Genomic DNA, 23,920 nt, shown 5'->3' on the forward strand with positions numbered 1-23,920 from the left:
AGGAAACATCTTAGGATCTGGCAACTGGAACAGTTCACCCATTTCCCCTCCCCTCTTCCAAGGGACACCAAGACAGGTAGGGGCAAGTTGGTTCCACCACTACAGGGTAAGGACCAAGCAGGCTTCTCAGCATCCAGGGTCTCATCAAAGCTTCTACTGATCACCAGTGCCCCCAAGTCTGTGCCTTCTGGAGGTGACTGAAACCTGAGACATCCAGCTTCCTGTGTAAAAGTCCCCTGGCATTTGCACATGGAACCCCCAGTTAGGAGGCATTGGCCTGGTCAGCAAGGATGACAAAGGGTTCTGGGAAGTCTAAAGGAGGCGGATCTGCAGGCCAGTGCCCTCTGGGGGTGGCGTCAGAGTCAAGTGCACTTGAGTATGTAACCACAGGATGTAATCCTTGCAGCCTGAGCACCAGTGCAGTAGGTGCTGATGTCCATCTGCCGATCACTAATGGGCACACAATTGAGGCCTTCCTTGGCATGCGTTCCTTCAGTTAACAGCCATACACAGACAATGGAACTGCGGGCAATAGGTCAGCCTGTGCTGCAAAACTGTAGAGCTGCAGGGACAGAACAGCATCTCCATTCGGCCCTCTGGCCTTGCGAGGGTTCCAGAAAGCCCCTTCAGCTGTAGGCAGGTTGAGACACTTTCCAATACTCAAAAGGGCAGCTAGTCTTTTCCATCAGATAGAGTTTAAACAGCTTCTGCCTGCCTGTCTCTGGAATGCTCAGAATAGCCCTGTGAGGTAGGCAGAAAGGTTGCTCCATGCCTGCAGATGACCATAGCAGGCAGACAGCCAAGGGCAGCTGTTGCTTGGTTCCTGCAGGCCTACCCTACAGACACAGGAGTATTAGCCATGGTACTGTCTGTCAGATCTGCCCAAAAGGCCTTTTGTTCTGGAAGTCAAGAAGCCTCCCCTATTTCCCAGCTTCTCTGGGACAAAGGCTGTCCTTGGAGGTTGGACAAGATGTCAAGACCAAAGTCTAGGAGCTTGGGCAAGCTCTGGCCTGTCCAGTGCTAGAGAGCATGTAGCCTTGGGCTTCCCCTGTCTCAGAGGCATCCAGGTTGTCCCCAGCCATGAAGCAGCCATTTCCCCTGTGAAATCACTTGCCACACTACAGTCATGTAGACTCACAGGGCATGCCTACACACCCTATCACAACCCAGTACAATGTGCAACACATCCCACATTCTCATTCTCTCTCTCTCCCCCACCCCTTCCTCCCTCCCTCCACTCTCTTCTCATGCCTTCTCTCTCCCCCAAACAGACAGAAAGACACACACATACATACATCTGTCAGTCATACCATGGATACCCACATGTACCCTCCTATATACAGCCCAGCAAGTCAGAGACATTCATACTCCCACAGCTTCCTCTGCTTCCCTGAGTTGTTCCTCATTTTCTGACTCCATGATGGACAGGGGCAAGGGTTGCCAACCATGGTGTCACATCCTGTGGGTGTCCTAGCTCTGGAAATAGTCTCCTCCAGCCTCCAGGTAGAGGTTCTGCAGTGATCCTGTAGGACCTTTAGGGCATGGCACTAGCAGCCAGACCAGCCTAGATAAGTCTTTCCTCTGGTGGCACCTTGAGGACACTGTCCATCTCCAGACGAGCCCCTGCCACCTCCTGCTGACTTGGGCTGTAAGTGCCCTCAGACTGGCGGCGCTTTCTCGCAGCCAGGATCCCTGAGAGGAGGCCCAGGAGGAGGAGGAGGAGGCAGGCACAGACTGCAGGCACTGCTACCTCCAACAGTGGGAATGGCAGGGGCAGAGGCAGGCTTTTCTGCAAGAGATGAGAGACAAGAAGACTCAGAGACTAGGCTTCCCAGAGCCAGTGAGAGAGGGAGCCCCTGGGTATGCAGGAGCCAGGAAGCCACCTGTCCAGGCCAATGCTAGGGGTACTGCATAGCCCTGGCTAGGAGGGTAGACAGTAGACATTCCAGGAGTGCTTGTGGGGGTTAAGGGGTGTCACAAAATTCAACAACAGTCAGCTGAAGTAAAGCAGGAGCAGAAAGCAGGGCCCACTAATGAGAGAATTCACTATTGCCTTCATGCTTGCAAGGGGTTGCTCTGACAGCCTGTCCCTGGCAGACTTGAGCCTGGTTTGGGGGTGAGGGCAGCATTCCCCATCTCCAGTCACAGACTCCCACAGTGACCCATCAAAGATTCCACATACCTAGAGCTCTTAAGTCCTGGAATCAGAATCCCCCCAATCCAGACTCACCGTCTCCCCCTAAGGATTCTCAGCCTACTGTCTGTCACCTGCATCCCCACCCCCAGCATTCAGGCCTGGAGAAGGGAGCCCCAAAACTATAAAGTTCACACCTTCCCCATCTCCATCACTTCAGCAGGAGCTGTAAAGCCTTTTCCTTCCCCTGGGCAGGTGGGGGGTAGTATATAGTGGGTAGGTGGGGAAGCAAAGCCTGTAAAAGTTCAACTTGAACACTTCCCAGAAGCAAAACGGAACCCTGGCTTACAACCATCTTGCCAGGAGCCTACAGGGATCAAGGCACTCCCTGGACCACCCTTCCAGAAAGCTGTTTTGTTTATCAGCACCCACTGTGGTCTCAGATACTCTCCAAGGTTTGGTGCTGGCCCCCACAAGCCCAGTCCTCTGTCAGCTGAGCCTTCTTGGGCCTGATCTGCTTCCAAAACTGCTCTGGAACCCAAGGAGACTATAAGCCCCATGATCCTGTGGGGCTGTCCTCACTGCCACTACCCTAGATACCACCTGGAAGCCCCAGACTATGCCTAATGGCTGGTGGGCTCCCCAACCTCTCCCTGAAGTGAAAATACCTCCTTCATGGGGTCATCCAGTGCCAAGTCCACAAAGACCATACCCTCCCTATCCACTGACCTCTTGCTAAGGTCCAAATAGGCCTGACAGCCCACCCCTAGGTACCACTCACCACCACTTCACAGAACTGGCCAGAGAATCCTGCATTGCAAGTACATTCAAATATGCCACTGACTGCCCGGCAGGTGCCTCCATTCAAGCAAGGGTTGGCTTCACAGGGTAGGTCAGGACTCTGACACCTGGAAGAGACAGAGGCTGAGAAAGCCACCTCCCCCCCTCACAGCTGCCTCTCATTCCCCTAGTCCCACCCCCCAGCCCCCACCCCGCTTCCACCCAAGCATCAAAGCCTATCCGGCCAATGTTCCAGCCTGGCTGAGTTCTGCCAAGTGACCAGAGCTGAAGATGATTTCTGTCACCCACTCCCCAATGTTCATGACTGGGAAGAGCATGTGGCAGGGAGGGATGCCAGCTGCACCTCTTGGAGTCCCAGAAGTTAAAATTTGGCCATGTCCACTGAGGACCAAAGGGCTTTAAGAAACTAGGTGGGCTAGGTGGTGGTAGCACACTTCGGAGGCAGAGACAGGTGAATCTCTGAGTTCAAAGCCAGCCTAAGTCTACAGAGTGAGTTCAAGGACAGCCAGGACTACACAGATAATCCCTGTCCAAAAAAAGAAAGGAAGAAAGAAGGGAGGGAGGGAGGAAGAATTGGCTAGACAACCACTGTCCTGCTGACATCTAAGAGACAGTGGTCTTGGAAGTCCCAGAAGAACCAAGTGACAGTGAGCAGAGGCAAGGAAGACCCCATTTCCCTTGCCCAAGCTGAGAAAGCCAGGGGCAACCTCCCAGTCAACCTTCCAGGACCCTGGTCCCCAGACCCACCTCAGACCAGTAAGACCTTCCTTGCAGCTGCAGTTGGTGCCTAGAGGCCCACCCTCACAAGGGTCGCCATCCTTGCAGGTGGAGTTGAGGCTACATCCCTGAGGCAGAACAGGCACCCTGCAGAGAAAGCGCAAGACTGGATGGAGGTAGGGTGCTGGGAGCTGGCCACAGTGCTCTCATCTGGGGGAATGAAGGCCCACGCTCTACAGGCTGTGGTTCTGCTCCTTTCCCATCCCACAAGAGCTGAGGCCCTTGATATGTGCTGAAATTAAAGGGCGGGGCAGGACAAAACAGTTCCTAAACTTCTTGAGAGGGTTAGACAGCTCTGGACCCAGGAGGAAATGGGGAGAGTTGCAAAGGCTATGGCGGGGGAGGCGGGGTATCATTAAGAGCAGCTTGCTTCAAAGCCCCCAAACTCCCCTCAAACCACACTGTTTTTCTGAATTCAAATTTAGCCTGTATTTTAACCTGTATATCATCTTTTTGCATCTTTTTGAGCATCAAACAAAGGCTAAGGAGAACTCATCCCTCCTAACCCCTCTGTCCTCTGCCACCCGCACCTGCACCGCGGACCCACGAAGCCTGGAGGGCATCGGCACTCGAAGCGGCCTTCGGGGCGCGCGTGGCATTGGCCCCGGACACAGGGTGACAAGCGACAAGGGTCGGCTTGGGCCTCGCAGCGGGGTCCCTCCCAGGCCGGGCCACAGACACAGGCGAAGACATCAAAGAGGTCGCGGCAGGCACCGCCGTGCAGGCAGGGAGAGGACGCGCACACGGGCGTACCACGGCATCCGAGTCGCATGGCTGGTGACCCAGGCCAGGCCACGAAGTGCTCGCGGGCTCCGGGGATCGCACCAGGTCGCGGAGGCGCAGAGGGTAACGGGAGGCCACCGAGCGCCACGCGGCCCAAGCAGCCTGTGAAGTTCTCAGCCAGCAGCACGGGCACAGCGTCTGGGCCCTGCAGGAAGCCCAGGTCGCCGCCCAGGCCCTGCAAAGCCACGGGCGTCGCCGTGCCGTCCAGCCACAGCAGCCAGCGAGAGGCGGTGGCTTGTGGGAGCTCCCGGGCCAGACGCACGTGGTGCCAGGCGCCGTCGGCCACGCGCGGCCCGGGCGCGGGCAGCACCGAGCCCACTACATCCGCTGCCAGCGAGCCGTTGTGCACCGCCAGCCAGATACCTGAGTGAGCGCCCTCCGCAGCGCGCAGCAGCCCAGCCTCGGGGTCGCGAGTGCGGAAGGCCAGGGTGAGCACGCTCAGCGCCCGCGCCCAGGACACGTTGTGGCCGCTGAACACAGCAGGAGGGCCCTCGCGGAACGTAGTCTCGGCCACACCTACAGAGTTAGAGCCACTGGGAAATGACCTGCCACCTTCTCCACACACCACCCGGCCCCTAGGCGTGCAGGTGGTAGGGTCCACTGTCCATAACTACTGACCAGGGCAGGCACCTGTCACCTGCAGCCTCCATTTTCCACCCCCTCGAGCATTCTCCATCTGGAGGGAATCAGTTCCAGGGCAATCCTAAGGGGCCCCACAACACCTGCTGCCCTGAAAGCCTGGGACACAGCAACAATATTAACTCCTCCAAAGTCCAGCCTGCTCCTCCCCTCCCTCAAGGAGGCGCACTCTTCACTGCATTCAGGCACATCTCTCTCCCCTTTCCAACCCTCTGTAAGTCTGGCAATGTAGCTCAGGTGGTACAGTGCCTAGCATGTAGGAGGCCTTGGGTTCCATCCCTGGCCTCCACAGATTGGGTGGGGCCCACACCTGAAGTCCCTAAACTAGGGAAGTTGAGGCACTACAATCACAAGTTCAAGATCACTCTTTGCTATATAGTGAGTTCAAGGCTAGCCTGAGCAACGTGGGACCCTTTAGTCTCTGAGCTAGGCTTCCAGTCCCTCCCAACTTCTCAGTCCATCTTCTACAGCATCTTCCTAATCTTGTGCTTCTGCTATCCTCAAGAACCTCAAAACCTCATACATGCCACCCCACTTCCTAATGTTCCTCTCCTCTGGCTTCCTTGAAGTTGCCTTGGAAACCCCTCTCTGTCCCTCAGAATGCAGTGGCCCACCACACTGCATTGCGGGTTGTTGGCACTCCTGGCCCACAGCCCAACGTCCCATAAACCCTAAGTTTTCTAACCAACTTCAGTGTTCTGCACCCAAACTCACATACAAAGCCATCGGGAACCTCCTCACAGGTGGCAGGTGGGAGGCAAGGCCGGCTGGGGCACCACAGCTGCTGGGCACAGGTGGGCCCCGTGAAGTTGCCAGAGCAGGTGCAGGAGAAGTCATTCCAGGTGACGTGGCAAGTTCCACCATTGGAGCAGGGACTGGGCTATGGGAGAGTCAGGACACCAGTGAACAGTCAGGACAGTAGCACCTCACCCGCCCTGACCACCTCACCCCAAAGTTGAGGGGAACTTGTCATCACCCCTACATTACAGATGGGAAACTTCACCCAGAGAGGTGAAGCCACTTGGTGTGAGGACCCAGGCAGGAAAGAGGCTAGCCCAGCTCGCACTGGGTTATTCAGCAGATGCTCTCTCTGCTCACAACTCACTGCCTTTTCCCACAAGCACCAACTACAGAAAGGCTGCCCCCCACTCTTCTGTCAAGGTCAGGCTGTCTTCTCAGACTGGCACAAAGGGGACCACGGGACCAGTGGAAAGAACAACTGGACAGGGAGGGATGGGTATACTCTGCCACTATGACAGGATTGTGAGAGGTCATGTAACTGTCTCAGCCTCAGTTTGCCCTATGCCGCAGCACTGAATCTAGCTAAGGACCTTCCCAAGCACTCACATTGCACATGTCCTCAGAGACACAGCCCTGGGTGAGGTTAGAGGACTGGCCAACACCCAGTTCACTGGGCCAGCTTAAGTTCTCCAGTGGTGAAGAGAAGAAGGGGAGGTGGAGGCTGTTGAGTTGCAAGTCCTGGAGACAGCCTCGGAAGGGCCTGCCCCAGGGCTGGGTGGCATCAAGGTAGAGCTTCCCACCCACATACAGCTGCTGGCCCAGGTCCTGCAGCTGGTCAGGACCAAAACTGAGCGTCACCAAGTGACGGAGTCCATCATCCCGGCGCCCAGGGAGGATCACAGCAGGATGACCCAGCACCTCAGTCCGGATCTGGCCCTCACTCAGGGACACAGTTAGGCTAGCCACTGAATCATTGACAAACTGGAGTAGCAGACCAGCAGGCTCCCGAGTGCGGAGAAAAAAGGACACAGTGAGGTTTGGGCCTAGCAGGTGATGGAGCAGGAAGGAGACTGAGCTCATGGTGCCGCCCAGGCCAAAGGTGGCAGCAGGAATCTCTGCGGGGAGAGACAGCACTGGGGTGAGGCCAGCAGGTTAGGGGCCCCCGCACTGATGGTGCCTCCCCACCTGCTGGCCCCTCACCATCAGTGCATGTGGGCCCATGGTAAGGTCTTGGGCAGTCGCAGCGGAAGTGAGTCCACAGGTCCACGCAGGCCCCTCCATGGGCACAGGGCAGAGGTTGGCATGGTTCCCTGCGCTTGCAACCCAGCAGCACATTTCCATTGAGTTCCTCAGGCAGCAGAAGGTGCCCTTCCACGTGCACATCCTGGAAGCAGCCTGCAAAGGCCCAGCCACCCAGATGAATGGAGTAGGGCCCAGGAGGCCCAGAGGACACTGAGGCTGTAGGACTTGTAGCCGCTGGACTAGAGACCACACAGAGCTGGCCAGGGCAGCCCTCATGCCAGAGCCGGAGCTCCAGGGTTCCCAGGCGGAGTGCCACCTCCACCTGGTGCCAGTGGCCATCATTTAAGGCTAGGTCGGGCAGTGTAAGGACAAGCACAGCGGTACTGTGTCTCCAGAGTGTGGCTTGGAGTGTGGCCCTCATCAGTACCAGCTCCAAGCTGACCTGAGTGTCCTTGAGAGTGGCCAGGGCCCCAGCAACCAGTGTGGTACGAAACCTCAGTAACAGACCCAGAGAGTCACCAGCTGGCACCAGTCCCCACACAGAACTTCCAGATATGACCGAGAAGGTGGTATTCTGGCCACAGAAAGGCCCATAGGTCCCAGGTGGGCAGCGACAGGCATAACCATGGAGCCCAGACTTGAAGGTGGGGATGCAGGTGGCAACCAGTGGGCAGGTGTGGTCCTGGCAGCCTGTGAGCTGTACAGAACAGTCATGTCCACCCCAGGCCTCAGGGCACTGGCAGATATAGCCTGCTACAATGTCACTACAGGTCCCACCATGCAGGCATGGTTCTGACTGGCATTCATCCACATCTTCCTGACATGTCAGGCCTAAAGGGGAGAGATGAGCCAAGAGTCAGTACACCAGGCCAGAGCCAGAGCCTCCGACCAGAACTCACATGCCTCTTGGTGATGCTGACCCTTAGTACCTATAAACCAGGTTCCCCAGGGTCCCCTTCCCTGGCTATGTCTGATAGGTCTCCATGCCCTGTGGGTTTGACCCCCTGACTCTACCTTCCACCCCATGCCTCTTCCCTTGCCAGCTTTTTGAGCTGATCTGATGGCCAGGTCAGCTGCCTTCAGAAGTGCCTCCTACCAGTCTCCAAAGTAACCAGAGGTCTCTTTCCAAGGTGTCATCTGGTCATACTCCTTTGCTGCATGTGGCCCAGCCACTCACCTTGATATTCAAGACTGTCAGAGGCTAGGCCCTACCCGGCTCTCATGCCTCAAGCTCGCCCCTTGAAATCCTTAAACTTGCTATTACTCTAAGTGTTTTCTAAAAAGTCCTGCCTCAACTTCCCTTACTATTTTCAAGCTCTAGCCCTCGGAGGGCCCAAAGCTGAGGGCCCAAGGCTTCACACCTGATCCAAACTGCTCTACCTCTCCATCACTCAGACATAACTCCCTAGAACCCTGGGTTAAGAATATCTGTTTACTTAGCTATCCCTCTGAAGCCTGACTATGTCCTTGGTACCCAGGGAAAGGGCTTGGTATATATAGCCTTTATAGACATGGACCAGCCACAGTCAACAACACACCTGGAGCACACTGACCACTCCCCAGTCCCTCTTCCCTAGGGTCTGCCCAAGGGTCTTTATGTTGCCTGAGAAGGTGCCACCCCCTCTTCTCCTCCAAGATCAAAAGGCCTACATGCAACCCCAGTTAGCCAGAGCCTCCACAGCACAAGCCAAGGCTGTCTTCACCCCCATACCTCAGCTGGAGGGACCCAGGCCCAGAGGAGTGAGCCAGGATCAGTCAGCCCACACAGCTACAGCTTCCTCTTCAAAATCACCAGGCACAGTATAGGCTCCCCAGAAAGGGGCCCAGAACCCACAGCCCCATTGTCACCTACAGATGCACCAAGGCTTAAGAAGGGCCCACCTACCTCCTTCCAGACAATTCAGGAACGCCAAATGGACCTCCCCTACCAGAGCTAGGGACTCTGAACTCAAAGATCTCCCTGCCACCTACTAACTGTCTAACTGTAAGGAGCTGGGTTCCCACAGACACTGTAACACCTCCTCCAGGCTTCATTGCTATATCTGTGAGATGGGGAGGGCAAACCTGGTGAGAGTATGGAGGAGTGGACAACTGAGGGAGGATATGGGTAGGAGAGAGGGACTCAGGCAATAGGAACAGTGACTAGGGCATGGACCACCCAACGTGGGACATTGAGCTCTAATATCTTTTTTGTTTGTTTGTTTGTTTGTTTGTTTTTGGGTTTTTGAGACAGGGTTTTTCTCTGTAGCTCTGGCTGTCCTGAAATTCACTTTGTGGACTAGGCTGGCCTTGAACTCACAGAGATCTGCCTGCCTCTGCCTCCTGAGTGCTGGCGTTAAAGGCGTGCACTACCACGCCTAGCAAGCTCTAATATCTTTTGAGTGGTCAAGATAGAAGGCAGGGAATGTATTTCCAGCCCCTTCCCCAAGCAAAGGAATCTACCTCCAGGGACCTGCAGGGAAAGGAGCTGTGTTGGGTGCTAGGCAGGAATGCCGGCCAGTGGGGAGTGCTAGCGCACTCCAGTAGGGGCAGGGACACTAGGGAGGGAAAGTCCCTGTGCAGTTCCTGGGCCCATGGGTGGCCCTGTGTTTGCAACGAGAGCTTTCACACCCAGCCACTGACGGCAGGCCCAGATCCCAAGAGACAAAGCATGTCCTTCAGAAGGCATGCACCTGTGCACAGTTGGGCCTCTCTTCTGTTTTGGCTGAGGCTCTGCCCACTTTGATTTGATATCAGGGTTCAGGGGCCATCTTCCTGATCATCACTCTGCTGTTCCTCCCAGAAAGCCTGCAGCCTCAGCCACCAGACAGCTATATATGAACCCCAAAATGTCTCCAATCCAGGCCCCTCTCTTGGGTTAGTCCCTGGTCTCCCAGGCTGGCCCTAGCTCCATAGACATTCAGTATCTACAGGCCTGAAGTCACCAACCAATCAACCATCAGCCAACATTCCCCAGGGCAAGAGATCATCTTGCAACCTTATTACAACCACTCCATGCTTCCCTCCTGACTATATTCAAACTGACCAGTCCCCTCCCCCTTCCACTTACAACGCTGGGGTTCCAGGTCAGCACACACCCCCAGCTGTCACCTGTGTCACCACACCCACCTCCAGCCTCATTTCTTGTGTGTCAATTCACGTTCAGCCAGAAGGGATCATATCTCCCAGCCTCACCTCCATGCCAGGCCCACCCCACCTGTGCACCTGTGTATCCATCCTGGCAGTAGCACTGGAAACCATTTGGCAGATCCTGGCAGCTGCCACCATTGAGGCATGGTCCTGAAGCACACTCGTCCACATCCACACTGCAGTCATCCCCTATAAAAGGATCAGGTGTGGCTACTGCCTGCACCCCCAGAGGCAGACAAAAACCAAGAGTCCATTTGAAAACTGGGGAAATTGAGACCCAGAGAGAAAGAGGGGAGTGTGGACTCAGGCAAGGCAGCATCAGGCCATGGGCCAAGCTGGATACATCCTTGGGGGTCTGGACCCTGGCTGAGTGCTTCTCCAAGAGGTTAACTCACCAGCAAAGCCCAGAGGACAGGTGCAAAGGAAGCCAGCAGCATGGCTGAAGCTGAAGGCTCCTGGGAAAATGGCCTGGACACCCCCATACAAGGCTGGGTCGGAGCGCTGAAAGCACAGGCCCCCATTACGACAGGGACCCGATGCACACTCATCCTCATCCACTTCGCACCGCTCTCCGCTGAAGCCTGGGGCGTACATGAAGACATCAGGAATCGCAAAGTGCCCAGGCACCTCTCTTCGATGACCCAAGCCAACACAGGGCAGGACAGGGATACAAGCTCAGGATGCGGATGCTGACAGAGGGCCAGTAGGGGCAGTGAAGGCCGGTTACCAATTGCTGCGGATACTATGTACTAACACAGACACCCTTCTTGTGTGCCAGGCATGCTGTCACTGCTCTCTACAACCCAAGGGCAGGTGCTGTTAGCAGCCCTGTTTGCAGATCAGGGAACTGAGATTCATGCATGTAGGTTACACGTGCAGGGCCCAAACTGTACTTACGGGTGCACACGGCTTCATACTTGTCCCATCACATTGGCGCGCGCGCGCGCGCGCGCACACAACCCCCCCCCCCCACACACACACACGACAGAGAGAGAGAGAGAGAGAGAGAGAGAGAGAGAGAGAGAGAGAGAGAGAGAGAACACGAACAAGGCGCGCGTGGAGAAGTGCAGGCGCGCACACACCTGGCCAGCAGAGGCAGCGGAAGCTCCGGAGGCCATCGAGGCAGGACGCGTTGTGCGCACAGGGCGCTGACGAGCACTCCAGCACCTCCTGCTCGCAGTGCGCACCTTCGTAGCCAGTGTCCACACAGTCGCACCGGAAACTGGCGGGGGGGGGGGCAGGAGCTGAGCGCGCGTCTATCTCGCAGCCCACCCTCCCCGCAGCCAGGTCACGCCGCCCAGGGCTCACCCGTTGACCAGGTCGTGGCACACGCCCCCATGCGCGCAAGGCTGGCTCTGGCACTCGTCCACGTCCAGCTGGCAGCTAGCGCCTGCGTAACCGGGCGCACACACGCAGCGGTAGGAGCCCACGCCATCCAGGCACGAGCCTCCGTGCAGGCAGGGCGCTGACGAGCACTCGTCTACCTCGGCCTCGCAGGTCACGCCTGGACAGGGGCGGGAGACACGGGAACCACATCTAGAGGGGCGAATAGGGGCCCAGCCAGCAGTCCCAATCTGCTCCAGTTACCCAGATGCCGGTGGCTCGCTCATTCAGAGGTGGTGCTGCTGGGTAGACACAAGAGGACCCTTCTGGCCCTGGCGGCCTCACAGCGGGGTAGGCCCAGAAACCGCTGGTGTTTAAAATGGTGACCTCAAGAAGAGAGAGAATTGGATCCTTTGAGTACAGGAGCCAGGGTCTGTTCTGGGGTGCTGGGAGCGAGGGCGGGGAGGGGGACTTCTTCAGAAACAGCTTTTTGAAGACTGAGATAGGGCAGGTGGATGGATGACAGTTGGTGGCACCCCTCTTGAGGTAGAGAGGCACAATGCCCTGGGGGAACGATGGAAAAGAGACAGAACCTGGGGAGAGGGGAAGAAGTGAGAGGCACGAGAGCATCAAGTACTTATCAGACCTCCTGCTCCTCCAGACTGGTCAGGCTTTGGGCTCAGTCATAAAGATCACCCACACTTGACCTAGAAGAGCAGGCCCGCCTGGTCGGGCTTCTGTGAGGATGCTCAGACATTCCCTCACTCCAATCCCTCTTCTAGCATCCCATACATATGACATATACATAGATAAAAATTAAATCTTAAAAAATGTAAGTTGTTGGTAGTGGTAATAACAGTCAATCTTTGTGGTCACCTTGACCAGACTTGGAATCACCTGGGAGACACACCTCTGGCTGTATCTGTAAGGAGTTTACAGGAGGGTTCAACTGAGGAAGAAAGGCTGAAATCCTGAATTGAATAAAAACAGAAAAATCAGGGCTGGAGAGATGGCTCAGAGGTTAAGAGCACCCACTGCTCTCCCAGAGGTCCTGAGTTCAATTCCCAGCAACCACATGGTGGCTCCCAACCATCTGTAATGAAATCTGGCGCCCTCTTCTGTATGCATAATAAATAAATAAATCTTTAAAGAAAAAAACAAAACAAAACCAGAGAAATGGCAATAGGTATGACCAGATGGCTCATGCTGCTTCTGCCATACCTTCCATACCATGATGGACAGCATCCCCACAAGAGCCAAAGTGTACCCTTCCTTCCTGGAGTCGCTTTTTGTCAAGTATTTAACCACAGCAATGAGAAGGATAACAGCACAGCAGCTCACCAGTGTCCAGAAGACTCACTGGTGGCTTTCAGAGGATGTAAGGAAGGGACACCCCAGACAAGACACCCTGGAGTAGGTCACTAACTCCTATCCTGCTTTGGCTTTAAAACTGGAAGTTCCTGGTTCCACCCAGGAATTCCCATGCCTCTGGGGAACCCTGAGTACAAACTGGCCCTCCCAGATAGGAGTGGAGATGGAGGAAGATGGAGAATCTCCAGGTGTGGGGTTTACAAGACATACCCTATCAGTGTAGATTTCCATGGCCTTTTCTCCAGCCACCTAAGTAGGTTCTGTCATGGGGGCTAAGGAGCCAGCTGCCTCCAGCCGGAGCCCTCCTACTTCCCAGCCAGCGAGTCTCAGGAATCCTCCTTCCCATGACCCTCTAGCCTCTGTGCCAGGGAGAGCCAGGCCCAGGCTGCCTGGAATCTCAACTCCCCCACCCTGCTCTGTGCAGGAGGAGGAGAGAAATGAGTCACACAAAGCTCCCTGCTCATATCATATTCTCTGGCATCCTGCACATGCAGCTCACATACCTGCTCACATGATTTCCTAAGAAGCATGCACAGACATGACACCAGCAGGTGCTCACAGGGCCCTTAGAGCTACCGTACACACACAGATAGCTGGGACCCACAGTCTCACTTGCACAAATTTACAGACACTGAGAGGGAAAAATACAGGGACCCAGTGTACCATCTCATCCCTCTATGTCCTTCCTGGAACTTGGTCCCCAGTCTATACCATTTGCCCACAGTTTTAGCACAGTGTCTAAATTCAGAGCTGATGGAAACCCCTGTGCCTACACTGCAGACTCCAGACTGCACTAAATTAAATATCCTTTGAGGACCTGTCCCCAGCTGTGCCCTCCCTCCTGATGTCAGGCAGCTCCAGAGAGCAGCGGTGGGGGCAGGAAGAGACTAGGGGAGGTGTTCCCTCACCCATGCCAGCCATGTTTCTGGGCACCTGAATACATCAATCTACTCTAGGTAACAAGGGCAGCTAGGGACACATCCTTACCACAGACAAAAAGCATCCCAACTCAGGATGTCTAGAGCCACACATCCTGAGCTATCCAGGGTCCATCAGGTGAGTCCCACAGGGTCTACATGACAGCCTGACGCAGGTCTAGACTGAGGAAATGCTAGAAATACCATCTGGGCATTGTCATGAAAGCCAAACCAGGCAGGTATGCCCTGCCAGGTTACCTGAGGGTCATTCCCAGCCTCCAACTGTGGCAGGGACAAAAGCAGTATTTGTCAATTATATGTGCCAGGCTCCATACCAACAACCAAACATACACACACAGATCCCACCTGCCAGGTTAGCCCAACCAATCCTACCTGCTAGGTTAGCCCAAGAAACATTAGTTTAGCAGTCAGCCCAAGAATGGGTACCAAAGCTGCCTTAGGCATCTCTAGACTTGAGCCAAAGCCAAACAGAGATGCTCACAGTGTGAGTAGCTGACTGACTCCATGGTCCAGCCCTCCAAGGTGACTTGTCCCATTACCTGCATAGCCCAGGGGGCAGTGGCATTCGTAGTGATCCGCCAGGTTGCGGCAGGTGGCCCCGTGGTGGCAGGGCCGGGACGCACACTCATCGATGTCCAGCTCACAATAGGGACCCTGGAAGCCAGGCACACAGTAGCAGCGGAAGCTGTTAGGGTCTGGGCCCTGGGGCACACACAGTGCACCGTGGTGGCACGGCTGAGAAGCACAGCCCCCCAGCTCTACAGGCTCACAGGTATAGCTACCACTTTCTGTAGCCTGGCACTTGGTTCCAGTACCACACGGGTCTGAGGCACAGGCACTTGGAGTCTCTGAAGGAACCAACCCTGTAGAAAAAGAAAACAATTTGGCAATGTGGGCAGGGTCTACATAATGCACACTTCCCCAATGTTAGCAACAAACCTAAAGGTAACACAGTTCTGTTCATGTTTAAGAGCCTGTGCGCACATCTACAAGCTGATCACAAATGGCAGACACCTACACCTGCGACTGAGGTTTTATTTACTTATTTTGTGTTTGGTTTTAGAAGCACTCTTCTGGGGTCCAGCCTGGAACTTGCTATGTCTCCAAGGGTGACCTTAAACTCCTGATCCTTCCTCCCACCTCCCAAATGCTGGGATTACAGGCATACATTACCACTCCAGGTTGATGGAGTGCTGGGGAGTCAAACCCAGGGCTTCCTTGGTGAAAGGCAACCACTCTTCAGACTGAGCTACATCCCCAGGCCCAGGAAGGTTTTAGTTATGAGAGCAGAGACAGGATAGAATGAGCGGCTCCCACGTGATAGCATTACGTAACAGAGCTGCTTTCCGGTCACTCCTGCAGCATCCCTTCGTTCACTTTACAGACATGCAGTAGAGGCTCAAGAAGTAAAGACTTGCTGACATCACACAGTAAGTTCACAAGGAACAGACCTCAATGCCAGGTTGATCCCACTGCACCAGGGAGTAGCTCGCCAGGCCTTTCCATTCTGCAGGCCTGTGTCCTCTCAGCAGCCTGAAGTGGGATGGAGGAGAGAAAGGAGGGGACAGCTTCTATCCCCCCCAAGCCCCCGCTGGGGGTCTGGTAACTCCATTCCTGACTGAAACCTGAGATGTCCGACCTCAGCCTCAGAGAAGGAATGGACTTCAAAGGCAGGGCCTGCCTCTGCCTCTCTCACCCCTACCCACACTGGTCCCACCTTCCTGCCTCATTGCCTGGGACTTCTAGAAGATCCCTAGTGCTCACTTCATCCCCCACAAGCGAAAGTACCCAAGACAGAGCAGGTATAATGACCTTGACCTACTCACTGGATACCTGACCAGGGTCTATACACTTGGAGCATCCTGTGTTGATTTAGAAGCCAAGTTCAGAGAACCTTGTTCCTTCACTTCATCCCGGCCAGAAAGCCTTGTCACTAACACGTCCAAACCCCAGCTCAGAACCATGAGCTATGAGACCCTGGGTAAATGCCCTCCTCCTTTTGGGTGGCAGAAGGATTCAAAGCCTCAGGTGCCTGATACAAATGTGAGGGACAGGAGCCCTTCTACCCCCACCTGGAGTTCCAGGACCTACCCTCCCCCCAGGCTGTCATGCAGACACTAACCAGAGGTGAGCAGTGAGCAGCATCAGGCCCCGTGCCTTCCCCTCCCCCACTCCAAGAAGACTCCCCCTCCCTCTGATAAGGTTGGCAGCCTGTCAGGCGTCATCCACATTCCATGGGGCAGGGTGGCTGCTGGCCAGATCCCCATGCTTCTCAGCCCAAGATGGAGGACAGCAAGCCATGGGGACAGTGGACCCAGGGAGACATGGCTGTGCAGTGCCACCTCAAGTGCCCAGGGTTCTTCCTTGCACACTGGGGCCTAGCATCCACCAGAGCCAGGCAGGGGGTCAAGTTCTGGAGTCTGAGATACTATCTAGCTAAGGGGCCCCTCTGCTTACAGCTGTCCCAGCCCAAGCATCCATTCCCAGGCCTCTGCCAAGCCTGAACATTTGGGCTGGGCAAAGGGGGAGCCTGGGCTACTCTGAGGGCTTACAGGCAGTGGGTGGGCCTTCTGCTTCTCCTCCTGTGACAGGACAGACTGGGAAAGTCAGTGGGGGTGCTCCAGCATATATACCCTATGAGGGAAAGAAGCTGATGGGAAGATGGTCAGGTGGGAAGTGGATGGAACACCTTTAGGAAAAAGCATGTTTTGGAGCAGCAGACAGATTCAGTGTTGTGGAGCCTTCACACCCAGTGAGCCCCCTTGAGAGGCAGTGGCCATGACAGCCAGGGATCTCTGGCCCAAAAAGGCCCAGAGGAGAGTGGTTATAACGCCTCTTATGAAGCGCCTGCCACTGGGCCCTTGCCAACAGCTCCCACTGTAATGCCATGGGGCACAGGTCCTCACCCCCTGACCCCAAGCTGGAGCTTAGTTCCTAGCTGGGAGCCCTCTGTTAGTGGCCACAGCATCAGGGGAAGGAGCTTCGCTCCTCTATGGGTCCTCTGAGAGTCCAGCAGCAGACTGCTACTCTGAGAACTCTCTGAAAGGCAGAGCCCATCCCCACAATTAGAAAACTAGGAATCGGGCAGAAGGATGCAAGAGGCCCAGAGAGAGAGCAGCAGCCCGGACCTTCATTCACTGCCTAGATACTTGTGGTGTCAATAGTTTTATCTGCCTTTTTCATAATCCAGAGACTCATCACTTCCAGTCCTCCCGCACTCCAGGGTGGCCCGGACCAGCCCACAGTAAACCCAGAGGGTCTATTGAGCAAGGGAGGGGAAGGGCTCTCCCTAGGGCCTAGCTAGAGGGGCGGAGTCTGTCGCCAGGGCAACAAGGGGCCAGTGCTTATCTTTACAAATCCCTCCTGACCTCTCAGACTGCCTGGGCTGACCTGGCAGAGGAGAGATTAACAGACACAGACACGGGATGCTGGCCCTTTCCTCGGACCTGCGCCCTGCTCTACCCTGAGGAGAGCGTGAGGGAGGCGAATGCAGTCATTGTTGGCAGCCACCCGCACGAGCGCTGAGTTCTAGGGCCAGGCATCTTTTGCCATCTTAGCATATTTGGTTCTAGGTAGAAAAAAGGGACTGTTAAGAAAACTAACTGCTTCCCATCATCAAGAGCCTGAAAACCTGCAGATGCAGGTGAAATTGCAGGCCCAAGTACTATGAACCTAACATGGCCCCATCCCCTCCTCCCCAGGAGTCTCTAGAGGTCTGTGTGTGGCTCCGTGGCACGGCACTTGTCTAGCACATGCAAAAGCCCTGGGTTGCAGCCCCACAGCAGCATTCTGCCCACCCTGAGCCGAGCAGTTGGCATGGCACTATGCCAGTCCTCAGCCAGCCTTAGGAACTCCTATACTACCTGAGTTCCCTTACTTTCTCTGGGCCTGTCCTAGTCAGGGCTACTATCGCTGCCATGAAACGCCACGACCAAAGCAAGCTGAGAAGGAAAGGGCTCACACATCCATATCATCACTGAAGGAAGTCAGGACAGGAACTCAAACAGGGCAGGAACCTGGAGTCAGGAGCTGATGCAGAGGCCATGGAGGAGTTCTGCTTACCAGCCTGTTCTTCATGGCTTGCTCAGACTGCTTTCTTGTAGACCCTGGGACCACAGCCCAGGGGTGACCACACACACCCACAATGAGCTGGGCTCATTAACCATTTGACTATTAACTAAGAAAATGCCGCCGGGCGGTGGTGGCGCACGCCTGTAATCCCAGCACTCGGGAGGCAGAGGCAGGTGGATCTCTGTGAGTTCAAGGTCTCCAAAGCGAGTTCCAGGACAGCCTCCAAAGCTACAGAGAAACCCTTTCTCGAAAAACCAAAAAAAAAAAAAAAAAAGAAAAAAAAGAAAAAGAAAGAAAAGAAACAAAGAAAATGCCCTACAGGGTGGCCTACAGCCCAATCTTATAGAGGCATCTTCTCAATTGAGGTTCCTTCCTCTGATGACTCCAGCTTGTGTCAAGTTCACATAAAACTGACACTTCAAGGGGTACAGTGCAGTAAGAGGTCACTGACACTCAACACCCACTCATCAGGAAAAGGCAAAGATGCCCCAGAAGACAGGGAAGCTTGAATACATTTTTCAGAGCTGTTCACCCGGAAGCCAAAAGGCATAACAATTGTGGTGGGTATAGGTATTTCGATGCAGTGCCCAGCAATGGTGCATACTGGAGTTGCTGGTCCCTGGTCTCAGGCTCTGAGTGAGAGAATACAAGCTGGGATGGTTCAGACTTGCCACTTGTACTGGCTCCTGTGGACAGTTTCTCTAGTAACTATTAACATGCTTCCATCTGAAATCCCCTTGAGGGCTAATGAGATTTCTCTTCAGGTAAAGGCACTTGCTGAGTTTGATCCTCAGAAGCCATGTAAAGATGAAGGGAGAGAACCAACTCCATAGTTGTCCTCTGACCTCCACATTTGGGTTTGCATATGCGCAGGCATGAGATCATAAACATACACACACACACACACACACACACATACACACACACACACACACACATACACACACACACACAGAGTAATGCTAATAATTATAAAAATATATATTTAAAGTAATAATACAATTTCCTTGATGTTTGGGGTCCTTTCATCGTCTATATTGCAGACAGGCAGCATTAGTGCATCCAATCTGGAAATGACCCTTGGAAGGAATGATGGGCCCCATCTAACAGAGGTACAAAGATCTGTAACCAACCAGCTAAAGAACCACCTCCTCGTGACCCAGCCAACCACACACTGCTCTTGAGACCCTAGATAAGTTGCTGACCCTCTCTGAGCTTCAGTTACCTGTTCTGTAAACAGAGAGTAGAGAATGAGGTTCACTGGCTGCTGGGAGGGTTAAATGCTTTCCACATAATGGTGGTGTGGCCCTTCAGTAAACCTTTGCTGGAGGCCAGCACTCAGTAGCCAGCAGACCCTCATTGGCTGCAAGTGTGTGGCATCTCTATATGCCCCGCCGCTCAAGTTGGAGGAGGGGCCAGGTTTTGGGAAGACAGGCTTCCCTTTTGTGAACTGTGCTCCCTGGGTGTTCAGGGAAGGGGTGGGGGTAGGAACAAGCCAACTATCCTTTGTACTCCAAGATGCCTCATCCTCTCCATAGCAACCAGCAGTCCTCTGCCGCAGAGTGGCTGGGATGGAGGGGCCCAGCTCAGGACCTGGCAGGAGTGGGCATCAGGTCTGGTCCTGAGCCTCCAGAACTTTCATCTTCTCTGGAATAGAAATTAGCTTTCAAGTCACAAAGTCCATGGCACTCCTTCAGTTGACCCTGGGTACTGGTGCTTGTAAGTGCCCCGTTCCAGCTTCAGGGGTTCTCTGCACACAGAAGTCATGGGAAAGTGGTGGCCCCTGGGAGGCCATTGGGGTGAGGGGGTACACACAGGACACCTCTGATATGCTGTTTGCCCACCTTATAAGTCCACGTGCATGAACACTCCTATGAGAACACATGAATGTCAGTGCAGTCTGCTGGTGTCTGAAATATATGCAAGGTTCATCAGCCAGTTTACCAGTGAGTTCACAGGGAGACCTGGCATGTGCCTGTGGACACCTGTCCTGTTGTGGTGTGTATCCTAGTCTATGCCAAACATCTCTGCAGCTGCCATGAGCATCTGTGTAGTACAGGTGGGACAAACCCAAAGTGCACAGCCCAGAACCTCCTGCGATTAATGTACAGACAGCCTGGAGTTGCCTGGTTTCTCCATCCTCATTTGCTTCAGGTACCCAGCTTCTAGGTCCCTTCCTTCTCTGACCTTCATTTGGTTTCCTCCCTACAAAATGAGGCCCTCACTATACCCATTCTCCCTCCTGCCCCAGAGGAAGAAGCAATAAAGGCTTAGTGGGCAGGCAGAAGGAATACCACAGATGGGGTTCACCAGCTGCAGGGGAACCCAGGCCCTCCCTGCTGCCCTCGTAACTATAGTGACCAAACCAAAGTTCCTCCAGACCCCCAGTAGGAATTTCAGGCTCAATGCTGAATGCACTTGGACAAAGGCGAAAGAGCATTGGCTGCCTGGGCTGGCTTCAGGGAGCCTTTCCAGCCTAGTTGAGGAATGCCAAAGATAGGCTGCAGGGAACACACACATGATCCCAAATCCCTAGGCACCCCAAAGACCCAAACGAGCTCTAATGGTTGCCCCTCAAGTGCAGACAGAGGACCCATAGAAGGGAGGGATGGGAACAAGCACCCCCCACCCTGGTTCTCTTCCCTCCTCTATTTTAATCCAGCCTCCCACCCCCCACCCACACCTCCAGTTGCCAGGAAAAGCCAGTTGAACGTTGGAGACAACTTACAGCCAGTTCAGCTAGGACACAACTCTCCACTCAGTCCCCTCAGACAGAACTTCCATCAGTCGGCTAACCCCGAAAGCCACCTGGCAGCTTTACATGCCACCTGCACCCTAGTTCCACGCAAGACTCCAGCAGACTCTATGGTGAGTGCTTGGGTTCTCTGAAACTTCTCCAAAACTCAGTGGCTTCCACGTAACCCAGCATGCTTTCCCTAAGGGACACCTTACACCAAGATCCTCAGCTTTCCCTCACCATACCAAACACACCTGATCTCCCAGACCGGCTTCTGCAGATCACATCAGCCCTGATCCTCCTGGCCCCGCTTGCATAGGCTTCTCAGTATGAAGTTGCCAGGACACTCCAAGTGAGTCCCAGAACACCCCAACCTCAGGATCCACACGTTCTGGGGCCCGGGACACGGTTCCCTCTAGCTTGGCTAACAGTCTCTCAGGCCAGGCCTTCAGTTTGCCTGGGGTAAAGCCCCCAGGCCCAGCCACTCACCAGCCGGGACCCAGGGCAGCAACAGCAGCAGCAGCAACAGGAGGTGGACATCTCGTCTGGAACCCCAGATCACAGGCCGCACCAGCGCCATGGCAGCGGGCTCTGCTCGCCTGTGGGAACCCTCTGCTCGGCGGGCTCCGCGCCCCTTCACTTCGTCCCTCCAACCAGCACTGACGCAGTGGACAGAGGCCCGGCCCCTCCTCCTGCCGCCCCCCTCCGCCCCGCCTCCCACTGCTCCTCCCCGGAGGATCCTCGCCCAGGGTCTGACCCACCACCCCCTCACAGACACCAGCCCCTTTGGAGGCCTCAGCTCCAGACAAGGCCCTGGGCCTGACCCTGGGTCTCAGTGCACAAGCCTCTTCCCAGGCAGTACAATCCCTAGAAGGGCCGGTCAGGATTCCCGGGGCATCTCCCACTTCTCCCAAGTGCTCAGCACCCATTCAGGCCTTGGTTCTCCCGCCCCATCTCTGCTCAGAAGTGCCCCCACTCGCCCTTTCCTAACCTGCTCCTTCCACACCTGAGCTAGCAGGCCCCTCCCCCTCCTCTCACCGGGGCTCCTGTCCTTGTGGCTCTCAGTAAAAAAAAAAAAAAAAAAAAAAAAAAAATGTAAGTAGGCATTGAGCCCCGGACCATGTGCTTCCCTGACTCTCTACTACCTTTCCCACACCCTCACCAGCCAAACGGAGCCTTTTCTGACTCCCCATTGCCCTTGATCTTTGTCTCTGATGTTTGCGACTTTAAAAATGTCCCTGAGGTCCAGGATGGACCTTTCCGGTGAGTGGCAGCTCTAAAGAAAATAGTGCTCCGCTGCCGCCCCCACCCCCTTCCTGGAAAGTCCTTCTCTTTGTCTAACCTCACAGTCACATATTGCACTGGGCAGAGCCAGGAGTTCCCAAATTCTTAAAAACAAAACAAAACTCCAGATAACACAGCAACCCTTCTTCCATGGCCTGTTGCCCCGGTGGGGCAGTCTCCTTTTAAAGGATCTTCTTGAGACCGGCGGTGGTGGTGCACACCTTTAATCCCAGCAGAGCCAGGAGGATCTCTGTCAGTTCGAGGCCAGCCTGGTCTACAGAGCCAGATCCCGGACAGGCACCAAAACTACACAGAGAAACCCTGTCTCGAAAAAACAAAAAGAAGGAAAGGAAGGAAGGAAGGAAGGAAGGAAGGAAGGAAGGAAGGAAGGAAGGAAGGAAGGAAGGAAAGGAAGGAAGAAAGAAAGAAAGAAAGAAAGAAAGAAAGAAAGAAAGAAAGAAAGAAAGAAAGGGTCTTCTTGAAATGAGCCCCTGGCAGAGGGTGGATTGTGCCCTGAAGGCCCTGGACTATACTATGTCTGACAAAGCAGCGACATGGGGAAACAGCAGACAGGACAATGAACATCACAGGATATCAGGACCCAGCAGTCACTATGCATCACCAGCCCAAAGTGTCAGAGTCCCCAGAGCTCAGAAAAGGACTGAAGCCCTGAGCCAGGCCGGCTGGGCAGCCCCACCCTTGCCCTGCAACCTTCTCTCCAAGGTTGGAGGCACACCTCATTTTCTGAGACATCCACCCCATCCATCCCAGTTTTCACTTGACCTGGGACTCCTCCTACTAGCCCCTGGGGAAGCCATGTTCCACTCTTGGGGGAACACAACTAAACAGATCTGCACCCGACAGGCATGGGTTCACCCAGCCCCAGCCCACCCCGCCTCTCATCCTGCAGCTGCCGCGACACCTAGTGGTCCTGTGAGGTCTGCAGTGGACAAAGCCAGCTACAGGGTTGCCATAGGAGACCAAGGAGCTTGGAGACACAGCAAAGAGCAAGAGCTGGAGCTTTGCTCTGTATCTAATGGCTGTTCTGTCCCCTGACCACAGATAAGAGCAAGATCTGGCTACCAGTGGTTAACTCAGTAGAACTGACACTTCAGAGGGAAATAAGGTAGGCCAAAGTAATTCAAATCCCGTTACCCACTTTTCAGATCTGTGACCTTGGGTGAGTCACTTGGCGTCTCTAAACCTCCATTAACTTTCAAGCTTCCAAGTAAAAAAATAAATAAAAACTCTCACTAGGTAGAACTGTCTTCCGAGTGTTTAAAACTGCTAAACAGGTGCTGGTTAGATTAAAAATGAGGAAAGTAGCTTTAAGCCACATGTATTTCAAACTGGAAATACATATTTATTGGCTACACTGGGGAACGTAAGAAGCAAGAGTAAGCTTGCTCCTCATAGAATCCTGGAGTGTGACAGCAGCTTCTGATGCCAAGAGATAATTCAATTCACATGCCTAAGTGGTAGGCATGTGGTAGGCATGTAATTTCCCCAAATATCAACAATTCCGTATGCTTCCAAAGGGACAGGAGCTATCTTCCCTCACTTTGTGTGGTTGTATTTCTAGCACACTCTATGTGTAGTAATAACTATAGAAAGTACTCTGTATTCTTGTGCAAGCCGCTCGGGGCTCTGGACACTGTCCATCAAAAATAGCACTCCAGGGGCTGGAGAGATGGCTCAGCAGTTACAAGCACTAGCTGCTCTTCTAGAGGACCTGGGTTCAATTCTCAGCATTCACATGGCAGCTCACAATAAAAGATTTAGAAATTCAGTTCTAGAGGATCCAACCACCTCCTCAGTCTCCACAGACACCAGGCACACACATGGTGCACAGACATGGATGCAGGCAAAACACCCATAAACATGATATTTTTTTAAATTATTATTATTATTATTATTATTATTATATTATTATTATTATTTGGTTTTTCG

At 54.3% G+C, this 23,920-nt stretch overlaps 1 protein-coding gene across 2 annotated transcripts; it reads right to left on the minus strand.

Moving 5' to 3' along the window:
- Positions 1 to 1,250: 1,250 nt before the first annotated feature.
- On the minus strand, positions 1,251 to 21,327 carry Crb2 (crumbs cell polarity complex component 2). 2 transcript variants are annotated; one of them, XM_036185078.1, is made up of 13 exons: positions 21,176 to 21,327; positions 14,418 to 14,741; positions 11,555 to 11,750; positions 11,329 to 11,468; positions 10,642 to 10,827; positions 10,322 to 10,435; positions 7,076 to 7,948; positions 6,482 to 6,990; positions 5,849 to 6,014; positions 4,243 to 5,011; positions 3,683 to 3,799; positions 2,916 to 3,042; positions 1,251 to 1,789 (listed from the first exon to the last, which is right to left on the minus strand). In XM_036185078.1, the coding sequence occupies exons 1-13, from the start codon at positions 21,264 to 21,266 to the stop codon at positions 1,565 to 1,567; spliced, it is 3,837 nt and encodes a 1,278-aa protein (XP_036040971.1). In that variant the 5' UTR covers positions 21,267 to 21,327; the 3' UTR covers positions 1,251 to 1,564. The 2 variants fall into 2 exon arrangements, with proteins under 2 accessions (XP_036040971.1, XP_036040973.1); XM_036185080.1 differs by lacking the exons at positions 10,322 to 10,435; positions 10,642 to 10,827.
- Positions 21,328 to 23,920: the final 2,593 nt, after the last annotated feature.

The sequence above is a fragment of the Onychomys torridus genome, chromosome 4 (genome assembly GCF_903995425.1).
Source record: "Onychomys torridus chromosome 4, mOncTor1.1, whole genome shotgun sequence".
NCBI classification, from domain to species: domain Eukaryota; kingdom Metazoa; phylum Chordata; class Mammalia; order Rodentia; family Cricetidae; genus Onychomys; species Onychomys torridus.